At 35.8% G+C, this 12,298-nt stretch overlaps 1 protein-coding gene across 2 annotated transcripts in view; it reads right to left on the reverse strand.

The window, feature by feature from the left end:
- SH3RF1 (SH3 domain containing ring finger 1) overlaps window positions 1-12,298 on the reverse strand; it is an 82,476-nt gene that overhangs the window by 14,637 nt on the left and 55,541 nt on the right. For both annotated transcript variants that reach the window (XM_039700225.1, XM_039700226.1), the window contains exons 5-7: window positions 10,907-11,209; window positions 9,953-10,063; window positions 2,322-2,476 (exon numbers count right to left, since the gene is read on the reverse strand). In XM_039700225.1, the coding sequence (XP_039556159.1) occupies window positions 2,322-2,476; window positions 9,953-10,063; window positions 10,907-11,209 (569 nt within the window). The remainder of the gene's footprint in view (window positions 1-2,321; window positions 2,477-9,952; window positions 10,064-10,906; window positions 11,210-12,298) is intronic.

Raw genomic sequence — 12,298 nt, forward strand, 5'->3', positions numbered from 1 at the left:
AAACGATAAGACTAAAACTGTTCAAAACATCACTTGTGTTTTCTGGCACAGAGAGTTCAGTCAGAGAAGAGAAGGCATGGCAGAAATGGCTGTGATAATCCATCATACCATTACAATTTTAAAACAGAAGTTATGGTAATATTAAGGGGAAACAATGGCAGTTAGGAATATCCTCTGAAGGGCACTTTAATGGAATGGACTTGTAACAGGACTGTCCATCTTCTTAATGAAGTTAGTGATCTTAATTAAGTAGGTGTTTATCAACTACACATCCCAGTTATGCCACTTTTCTTTCCCTACACCTGCTTCTCATATCTCTTACACTTTGTGACACATTAATTTCTTTTTTATTCGGAGAGCTGGGGAGAATGGAGAAGTTCCAATAGCTGGGAGTGAAAGATCAGTATCAGAACTACATTTCAAAATGCAAAAGTGGAAGATCCTGTGCAAACTTCAGTGTGAAAGAAGATGTGTGACTAGAAATTGAAGTCTATGGGTAAGGTGGCTAGCAGCTAACTCACTTGTAAAGTTTATTTCCTTTCATGTTTTCTAAGCAACACTACAGCATAATACAGTGCATTTGAAAGCATATTGAGAGTTCAGAAACATTTACATTTTTTTCTTAAAAAAAATTCTTAAGGAAAAAAGTTTAAAAAAAAATCTGAAGCTCCTGTAGTTCCATCTTGGAATGTTCCTAGGAAAATTTTCAAATAGGGTTGCACAGTTCTCTATTATTACAAAGTGACACCATTTTAACTACCTCAGTGTTCTATTTTCTGCTGCATCTGAACCTAAAAAAAACATTTGAACCATACAGAAAATTATTGACCCAGGCCCATGCAAAACAGCATTTCAATAAATCCCATTTTCTCTAAAATGTACTTTTCACAAGAGGAAGCCAATTAAGTAGATGGCTAGACTATCCCTTTTTATGAAAAAGGCTCCACAGTTACTTGCAGTGCCAGTCTTTCCCACTCCCCTTGTAACCCCAAGGGCAAAAAGCAGCTTTAGAAAACATTCTTTCATCAAGATATTTCTCTTGTGCACAGTAACAATAGCATTAACTGCATGCTTCTCCTTTTTGCATTTTTATTACATTTTTATTCTTTGCTGTCCACCCAAGAAACTTTGCAATATCTACAAAAATCCTTTAAAGGCAAGACAGGTACCCAAAGCAAGTAAAAAACACACTCTAAAGGCAACACATAAAGGCAACACTGGCAGCAGAAGGCTTTACTGGTACATCATTTAGCAGTGATCTACAAAGCCACACACTGAAGCTCTATGGAAAAGCACTTGATCTGCTTTAATTGATGCTCATTAACTTCCCTTTTAGTTAATTTATTCCAAATTTCATTAGTATCCTCATATAGAGCAACCCTTTGAAGATGGAAGATGGGAGTAAATGAGATGGGAACTTGATTAACAGCACTAGATGCAATAATCCATAAGAAGCAATGTTAAAATGCCTAATACCAAGAAACAGCCCAAATCCAGATGCACCTGCTATACAAGAAGGGTACTTTTTTGGAGTGGGAGGAAACCTGGTGGGAAGACAACAAGGACAGAACAAAAGCAGTCCTTATTCAAACTTGTCCCATTAGATGGTTCAGCATCTCCTGAATTTAACATTTTCTTTTATGGTTCTTATTCCCCAAGCTGCACACAAAGAAGTTTTCAAGAAGAAAGATGTTGTTAGCAACACATGCTAATATACCAAATATTTTCACCCAAAAGGATGACGCACATTTGCTTGTGTGAAGACATAATGCTAGCTAGCAGCTTTCTGCCTTCATTCCAAATTGCCACCCACTAATTAAGTGCACTGTAGAATCTTCAGTCAAATTTCAATTGCAACTGACACAAGTAGTCTGACAGTAACACGTTTAACAGTCTAAATTAAATACAGCACTTTCTGTGTTTTGGCATAAATTATTCCATATGAGAATAGCCTTTTCATACCATACATAATGGAAAACATTGAATAAATTCACTCCAGTGAAATGACACTTTTGAGTTATGCAGTATTCAGTGCTAACGCAAGGATTCATTCATCTTCTGCATGATAAATACTTTATATTTTTGAAGTGAGTTCTTTCTATACACAGCAACAGCTGATTATATTTATCTAAGACATAAACAATGTTCAGTATAGGACCTGTCTGGGGATATCACCTTTCTGCATGCTTTTTTTCTAAGTTGCATGCTTGGCTTTTTGGCAATTCCAGTAGAATAGAGCCAGCTGCTGTGCTAAATGTATAGGTGAAGTTAGTGATCTCATTCCATTTTTCTGTCTGGAGAAAAGTTTCAATTTTACTCACACACTTGGACGAGTTTGCTGTCGTAAATGTGCCACTTGGTCAGTGGATCCTGATGCAGACCTCTGTATGACACCTGTAGGCTGAGGTCCAGAAGCAGCCGACGCAATGATTGCAGCAGACAAGAGAGGTGGTGGCGGAAGTGGGGGATTCATATTCTGATTTTATAAGAACAAAAAAAAATAGCAACAGATGATCAATATTGTTTGATGAGTTCAATCAGCTGGGGAAAACAAAAATCATGATATTCTAAGGAAGTGGAAAAAAGCAATTGAGTACAGTGTTGCTTTACATACTGTTACAATATAACTGGAGTTAGCTTTTTCTCTATTTCTTTTTCTTTCCATTTAAAACCTTGACGTTTTGGCAGCTAATTAAGCAAATGACAAACAATTTCTCAGCACAGGAAAAATGGTGTTTCTAGTTATAACATGTTTAGGATAGGGCTCAACAAAAATTCAGAAGCCTTCCAGGAGGTAGATTTTGCATCCTGCTGCTGACTGTACTTCCATAACATGATTGTTTTTGTAACCCGAAGCTGAAACATAATATACAATTCAGCTGCAGTGCACCCAAAAGCACCCCTTCTGGGGGTAATTTTCTTTTGATGTATGGGTTACAAAAGCAAGCACAATATGAGACCATAATCACTGAGCTATTGTTACTTCTTTCTCCTATTCTTCTAGTTTAAAGAGTTAGCTTTTGAAATTCAGTATTATCAAGATTGGTAATCTTTAACAAATACCCCAGTAAAAAGGCACCACAGATCTTAATTGGGGTCCTGCCTACAGACTTCTGTGCATTTTAGAATCAATGGAGCAATTGTTACCTTCTGCTCTGTAAGGACTCAGACAATTCTTTAGGAGCTTGTGTACTGACACTCCTGGGAAAAGGCACTCACAAAGGGAGAGCTTTTCCTTCCCCCTTCCAAAAATAACTATTTGTGTTACAACGCACAGAAAAAGCGTAATAAAAACCCTCTTACTTTGAAAAAGTGAAACTGAATTAATTTCAAACACAATCTTCCTAAAACCCACAGAACTAGAATATTAATTAACAAAATATTCTGAAGTAGTGTCTGGCACTTCCAATACATCCATATATAAATGCACAGCATTACATTATTAGTTTGGAAAATATGTAATTGAAAGTAGTTTTAATTCCTCTAAAACACTTCACTTCTAAGGGGGTTTGCCCTTTTTCTTCTGTTTTTCTAAATGAAAACCTATATGGAAACGGAAATTTAGTTCTACACTGTGTGATTATTACTCTTCTACATGTGGTGAAAGTGTTAATAAAAAGACAGCTCTTTAAACCAGCCCTACACTGCCAAGTCACAGTAAAGAACTGCATAATTAAAGAGAAAACTGATCAACTCTTACAGTGTTTCAGTCAAAATTGTTATACTTAGCCATGGTATAAATTGCAAGTTATATGGTGAAATAGTCCTCTTTTATTTAAAGCATTTTTTCTGCTCATACGTTAACACATTCTTAAGACCCAGTAGGCCTTCTGTATCCAACACTAAACAGAAATGACCTGCTGGAGAAACATCACTGAGAGCTTTGATACTAATAGGGTTTTTTTTTACAAAAATGACAATTGCATTTGCTTCATATACTACCCAACAATTTTATAAAGTATCCAGATAATTCACACTGAAATACCAACATTTCTCTCTCAGCTGCTTTACAGGTGAAATTATTTGTCCCTCCCAGTTAGACATTCAATAAATGCCTTAGCTGAATCCAAGCTGAATGTGAGCATCTAACTTCCATGCAACCTATCAATAGAATATCAATTTAAATCTTTTTTTTAGGCATCTAGATTTCTTTATATATGGTAGAGCTTGTAAATCCACATTAGGAGATGATTAGTTGGAATTTTTTAAAATTAAACCTATTCCTGCACAATGTCAAGATTGTCACGGTTCCATACTTCCTGCATCTCTGAAGATGATGAATATTGCATTTTATTCATTTGAACACATAATATACACTGAAGCTTTAGCTGCAATAAAGGCATCTTCACAGCTCTATTTTATTATGCTTTATTCATGAGGTTCTGCTCCCCTCACTATGTCTATCAATACAGTAATGAGACCAGCAGTGAGCCACAGCACAATTAAACTCCCAAAGACTTGGCAAGAAATCTAAATAAACTACTTGATAGAGTTTAGAGGACTAACACTCCACAGCTTGCACTGCTACAGCTTGGTAAAACAGACCCAAATGATCCAGCCAAGTTTTCAAAAAGTTTTCTGGCATGTAACCATTTTTGAAACATACCTACCTCCAGGGCACTTGCTAGTTTTGATGGTTCCCATAGTCAACATTCCAAGAAAGAATATATACAAACCACATGTGATTCAATAAAGTATACTCAGCAATAATTAAGAGTATTTTATGTAGGTGAGGGGAAAATATTTAATGTTTCTGCAACTATTTTTCAGACACCAGGTGTACTTTCAAGCATATAAACCAGCAAACAAGTGATAATGGGTGTTTTTTTTTAATTGGAAGATGAAAAATGACATGATTTGATAATTAATGTATGTTACAGCTTCAAAAACTATCTATAGTCATGCTCTAGAAACACATGGAGGTTACTAAACTTAAATATAATTAGGCTGAATTCCCATATCAGTTAATTGAAGATCAGTAATCGCCTCACTCAAAGAATAATAAAGGCACAGCAGTGGAAAAGAACATTCATTAACAGTCTTCACTCCCACAATGTCTAGGAAAAAATATATGGCTTGCAAAATTCCCTGAGGGCTAACAAATTAAGGCTTATGTTTAACAAAATTCCTAAACTATATGTTATCAAAAACAGGTTTCTCATACAAAACCTCATTGTTTCTTCCTGCTGCTTCCTCCTCACAACAAAAGTTGATTTGAATTTTGGTTGATTAAAATTAGGACAATTCTTATGAAAACCTCCTGACTTACACTATTGAACTTACACTGGAACTACATAAAAGAGCTAAATGTCATCAGTGTATTATATAACCCCCACAGCTTGTGCCTGGTTAATAACAATTCAAACTACCTTGTATTCTTCAACATAAAGAGCAATTTCTCTTTTGTGCATGAGAGAATAGGACCAGAAAAATTAGGTATTTTTTAATTTTTGAAACCCTCAGCACATAAATGAATGCAAACCATCCAAATATAGACCACTTCTTTCTGCTAGTTACGTGCACACACCAAGACATCATTTCAAAGTCAACATTTCCAATCAGTAGAAGTAGCAGTATGGACATCTAGGTTGATTGCAATCCAAAGCACTTTTCACTTTCTCAAGAGACTGTAAAGGCAGACTGAAAGGAAAGTAAGTTATCTCTTGTTGCTGGATGTTTTTCTGCTGCTGCTTTTGAATGTAATTCTAACTTTGCTGTGGTACATTACATTCGTTTTTTCCTATATCACGGTTCAAATCACATACTTTAGGATTATTTTTCAGTAAAATCTATGGTAATTAGATCTCCATTAGATAGCTACATTATAAATTACATCCAAGAATTTTCTTCCAAGTGAATGAGACTTACATAACTGTATGTGCACATTTTCACTCAACAACTACTGAACTTGATGTCTGTTACTTATATTTTGCAAAGAACTTTAAATATACTAAACAACTAAAAAGTTCAAAAATGCCAGTGGCCAAGATAAGCAGACCAATTAATGCCCTAATTAAGGATAAAGCTGTGGTTGGAAGTCCCTAAGAACAGTGCAAGAGATAATATCACAGCCAAAAGCTCTGGCTGTGAGAAGCCTGTCTCAGTTCATAGGTTCTTCAATTTCAAAGAATCAAACCTCAAAACACAAGCCAAGAACTAATACTGCTGTCTAAAGAACTGATGCAAAATAAAACTTTGAAATAAATTATCACAAGTTTTCTGGAGGAAAATCAAAATTTGCTTAAATGATACAAGCAGTAGAGAGCATATATGGTCACTTGACGAGAACACTCTCATTCCTAAAGCTTATTTATGTCAATTTTGGCTGAAAATTTGTAAATTATTTACTTCATACAATATTGGGTATCAAAGAGCATCTACAAGACATTATTATGGACAAAATAAAATTAATACAATTGGCATTTTTGGACCACCAGAGCAACATAAAAAACTAAAATGCAATCCTATACATGTTCACAGATGAGAGCCACAGACTCCTTGGGCTAGGAATTAATCCAAACTGTCTTAGAGAAACTTGTTAGACAACAAGACAGCTCAAAATTATCTCCTGCTGACAATAAAAATGCCATCTTTCTTACAGGAGTTAAGAGAAGACACTAGCTTCTCCTTGCTTTGAGATTCAGGACAGATAAATGTAGCAAAGATGTACAAATTTGGAATTACTGTAAAGGAATATATTATTCTCTTCTTCACTGACAGATAATCATGCTCATCCTCTCAGATTTCTTTTTTCTCCCTTAATCTGAGTTTATATAAAAGAAGCATATAAACACCTTACTTTCAAAGAACAATTACTTTCAATAGTGTTATAAACACCAAAATGACTGATAGGAAAGACATCAAATAAACTACCTTCATCTAAAGAGAAACTCATCCTGCTCCCATCCAATTTCCTTCTCAGTTGCTTAGTATTCAGACATTAAGAAAAAAGCTAAAGGGAGAAACTTAAGATAAATACAGGAATTTCTACGTACAAAAGTAAGAAAATACAAGAGCAAAAGGACTCAAGCCAACCACTATTAATGTATTAAATTGCGTATAAAATCACAATTGTTCCACAGCTTAAAATTAACACTCAGAATGTCAGGAAGGCTATTTCCAGAAGGGAAACATCTAGAGAAACAAGAACATCCCTTTCTCTCTTGACTGGTCAAAACTATTTTGCACATTTCTAAAATGAAAACAAGAGCTGATGAAGCAAGAGGAAAAGTGTAAGTAAAAGATGTAGCTCACAATCTGTGACTTTACAAACTGCATCATCATCTAATATTGTCTATCATAAAAGAACACAGGAATAATGTGACTCTAACCTGAGCTGCCAGCTTGCATTTTAGTCATGCTGAAAACAAGTCAAGAAGAAATAGAACATGATGTACAGAAGGCTATTGACTTTTAAAGAGGGTGGCAGAGAATAATTCAGGTTCTCAATGGGAATTATATGCCTAATTGGAAAAATAAGCAGGAACATGGTTATCACAAAGAGAAAGTAGCACCCCAAGATACAGGACAATCAACAGCAGGAGTTTCTCTCCATGCTGCATTTAGCACTGCAATTTAATTCCTGTGAATACCCATGGTGAGATCGCCTTTGAACAAGCTTAAGCAACTAAAGCACCCGAGGTGGTTTAATGACTTTGCACCACCATCAAACTAAAGTATTTTTCCATGTTGGCATCAAATAAAGAACTCCTGACTCTTAATAATAAACAGAAGTGTTTGTTATTGACAGCAAAAAAAAAAAAAAGCAGCTTCTGACAGAACTTCTGAAAATATGCATTGAATGCTGCCTGCTCAATCCTCTCCAAAACTTGAGTATCTCATAAATCAAATCAATTACTTAATCTTTGCAGCATATATGTTAGCTAGACTTGCATTCTGCTTAACAGCACCTAGAGTGATTCTGCTTGCTCAGTTCTCACAGGTATTTTCTCAAGGATAGGATGAATGAAGTATAAAAAATGAAGGGGAATAGTATATAAGCAGTTAATTGTTTCTAGTATAAGATGTACACCTTGTAGACAAAAAAAAAAAGACCTGGGGGTCCTTCCTGGTGGACCCCAACTTGAAAAAGAGCCTACAACATACACAGATTGCCCAGAGAGGTTGTGAAGTCTCCATCCTTGGAGATATTCAAAAGCTTATTTGGACACAGTCCTGGGCAACTGGCTCTAGGTGGCCTTGCTTGAACAGAGGAGGTTAGACTAGACAGCCTCAAGAGGCCTTTCTAAACTCATCTGCTCCATGACATTAAAATATGAACCTAAATGTAATGAGATTATTAACTGTTTCTAGATTAGCATTCATTTAACAGGAGAATTACACAGATAATCCACAGATTGAAGGAGTCAACAATTTAACCAAAGTAAGACAAAGCATAGTTACAGCTCAGTGTGCCTTACTCAGTAAGGTGGAGCAAAAGCACATGGTCCATATAACTGTAATATAATCGTCTGTCTAAAGAGCAAAGAATGTGAAATACATTTACTTGGGTGAGAGCAATTGCTAGTTCACAAAAGATGACAAAAATTTGTGGCATCAAGCTGGATATTTAGCTAGACATAAACTTTATGCTACATTCAGGCAAATCTTCAAGATATAAGAATCAGGCTAAAAAGGTAAAAAGGTTATACTATCAATATCTTCTCCACTGAAAAAGATTGTGCAGTATTGCACCCACTTCTGGCATGTGCTACCATGTACCATGCCAAAAGGAAATACTGGAGATAATTCAGTAAACAACAGCATCATAATTTAAAGGACTGAAACTGTAACTTTAGAGTTCCAAAGAAAGAAGCAAACCAAGCAACAAAGCAACCAAGCCACACCCAAGCATTTTCATAAACAACAGAAACTTGATACCAGAAGACAGACAATTATGCTTTAAATTTTGCAGACAAATGTGTAAAATTATGCAAATGCCAACAAGTTGAAAACAAAACTAGACCTATTTAGCAGCAAGGCTATTCATGATATTTTACTTCATTTAAAGACTGCAAGGACAGACACCTGAACAAGATCAAGTCTTGGGGGTTTTTGTTTGGCTTGTTTGGTTGGTTTTTTGAAGTGAAGGTCTATTATTCAGCTGTGCCCCACCCCTTAAAAATTATAGGCACAATTTTAGACTGAATGAACTTAATTTCAAGAATTTTAAATAAGTCACATTAAGATCCCTCAAAGATCTTTGCAAACTGGTATCCACAATCTTTATTGCAGTAAGTCTCTGGTGAGTACAGTATGATATATGGCATTCCACAGTTTTTCTAACATTAGCATAGGAAACTAAGGAATTTCAGGAGGTTCTGGAAGGAAATCCTGCGCTTTTTGGAGGAAATGTCACGTCATTTATCCAAAGGAAACAGCATTACAGTGTATTTCTTCCTTCAAAAGATGGCCATTTGCTACATGTTTTCTTATGGATCTCCAAGAACCCAACTTCAAAATGCTAGACACCTTCTTCATCTGCCACAGGTGTACACACAACTAAAATCACCTTATTTAATGAGGAGACAGCAGACTTTTGAAGTTATTTCAGATAATCTTGAAAATCTTAAGTAAGACAGAAACACCTGGCAGCTGTGGTCCCAGGTTGATGTTTTTTGTAAGAACCAGCTTGCTTCCCCAAACTTTCCCCCCAGCATAATCTCTTTTCTACTCATGCTTAAAAGAAAGACTGTTCTGGAAGGAAGAGTGCTTCTCATGTTTACTAAGGAGAAATTACAGAGGAAAGCTAGAAAAATGGATATCCATTACAAGATGCAAACATTTTAGCAATAGGCCTTTTGCTATAGTTAAATTCATACCATTGTCTATAACATAGACACAATTTCTAAAGAACTATCATTTCAAATCAGCATATTGGAACTTGAGGGAAAAAATACTGTACAAGACCAGAGACAAATGGGAAGGCTGAGTTTTCTGAAGCAGTACTTACACCAAGGGCAGCTTGGTAGGAGACTTCCGAGGGGAAGGTGAAGGAAGGTCCTGTTGTGACGGGGCTGCTGGGGGGTGGAGTCACAATCAGCCCTGTAGTGCCAATATGAACCTGGGAGAGAGAAAAAAGGGTCAGTTCTGTGTAGTTTAGTAACAGCTGGTTTTGACAGAGCTGTAAGCTTCATGGTCAGATCACCAGTATTCTACGTCTTGTAATCTTAAACTAAACGTAATTTTTAGTTAGATACTCACATAAACAGCATTGGATCACACTGCTCACTTTTTTTTGCTGACATTTCTCAATCTTTGGAGATACATTGAACCAGCTACATGAAACATACTTTTAACCAGTGTCAGCTTTCTTTTTTTCCATAAAAGGCTGACAGATCCCAAAGATGTGCAAATAAAGCACATTTACAAGCTCAGGTAAAGCATCACCATTACCTCTTGGGCTCCATTGCTCTCTCTTTTCCCAAAGTGTAATCACTATATGAAACAGCCTATCTTTCACAAACTGCTGAACAAATAAATAAAGTCAGATAAATATTTCTACTTACCACAACCAGATTAATATGCTACATTTCTGGAATTTCTGTAATCTTCAAGTTGAATATTTTACTTTTATACATGCACTTTATTAATAGTCATTATTATATTCAATTTAGAAAAAAGAAATAAAAAAATTAAACCACACCAGTTTCTAGTTTCCACAGTTTAATAAAAATCTTTGTGGCACTTTAGAATATAATAATTGCAAATAAACCTAGCCTACAAGACCAAAACTATTTGCTATCATATCACAATTGTTAAAAAAACATTTTCCTTAAATGTTTTCACGTTGGAAGATAAGTTTTTTGAAAGTGTACATTTATTACTAATTAGACACAATTAACAACTTGAAATAAGTAATCTGAAAAGAGGTCTTTGTAGCTATAGCTGATGTCATGTGAGTTACCTGAGAGGGGGCACTACAGGAGAGCCCTGTCAGCTCACTTATGCGGGCTGCTGCTGTTGGGTTGCTGGAGCTGATGAGGACAGGAGGGCTGATTTCCATGGAGTGGCGATTCTGAGAAGACTGAGAAGCCTTGTTGGACATGGTGAGGGAGGTAAAAGAGTGTCGTTTTTTGGTGTTTTTCTTAGTATCCATGTGCTTTTGGGTTGAATTGTTGTGGGCTGCCCCAGAGGTACCTTCTCCAGAATCAACAGCAGAACCTGAGGGCTTGTCCAATTCTATCAACTGTTTGGCTGCTGTGTTAAACTACAAAAATCAGTAACATGTTAGTGGGTTTTTATTTATAAAAGTCACCTGCATGTAAAAAAACCATCTCTTATCTTTTCCTTTCATTCATAAGATAATTTCAACCATGCAACTTCAAACTGTGGCATACCAACCTAGTCTACAAATCTGTCAGTAGAAAGTGACAGATCATTCACTACAAACTCAACACACTTACTGTTGTGCTGGTATGAAATTTCAGCATCACAGGTAAAATTTCAATCAATAAAGGACATAATGCCATAGTCCAGACATGGATTAATTCAGCAATAACCACTGCCTGTATTATCTAGAAGTCAGACTAAAACACACTGGTCCCCTCTGATCTTATAACATAAAAATCTGCACTACAAAACTTCTTAATTACTTCTATGTAATTTTCAGCCATTTTTTTGTTTTGTCTATGACACAATCCCACACATTTGCATGTGGGCTCTTGAAGATATTCCTCCTAATATCCTTTGGTACTTGTGCACATCTTTAACACCACCAGCAATGAAATCACAAGCTGCTCAATGCAGGTTTAAGAACACAGTAGGACAGACTAAATACCCAGCTATATCAGTATACTGCCCAGCAACAGGCACCTATACAGACATAAGATGACATAAGGAGAAAAGAAACATATACAGATAATTTTGTGGAAAAACCTTCTCACCTTCTGAATTTTCTAATGTTGAGGCACCATCTCTGCCATTTTTCCTCTTTTTTTAAGCTTAGCTAAAGAATTGTTGTTCACAATGAGATTTTCTATCTGCTAATTTGTAACAACAATACTACATTAAATGCAAACAAATCCTTCCTTTCCAACAAAGAAATGAGGAATCCCACACATTTTCTTCTTACAATGAAATGTAAGCTATATAATGGGGAGGAGGAGAGGAAAACCAACAAACAAACCCTCTACAATTTTCAAACCCCCTTTATTTTCAGAAAATCTTAGCACTATTAGAAATAATAACGTCAGAACTCTCATGTAATCATAAGCTGAAATAACACCAGCACTACTTTTCTAAATATGTACCACTAAATATGAATACTGTTACTTGAAAAGTGTAGGTGATTATGAAG

Source organism: Passer montanus, unplaced genomic scaffold (genome assembly GCF_014805655.1).
Source record: "Passer montanus isolate IOZ18808 unplaced genomic scaffold, ASM1480565v1 scaffold14, whole genome shotgun sequence".
NCBI lineage: Eukaryota > Metazoa > Chordata > Aves > Passeriformes > Passeridae > Passer > Passer montanus.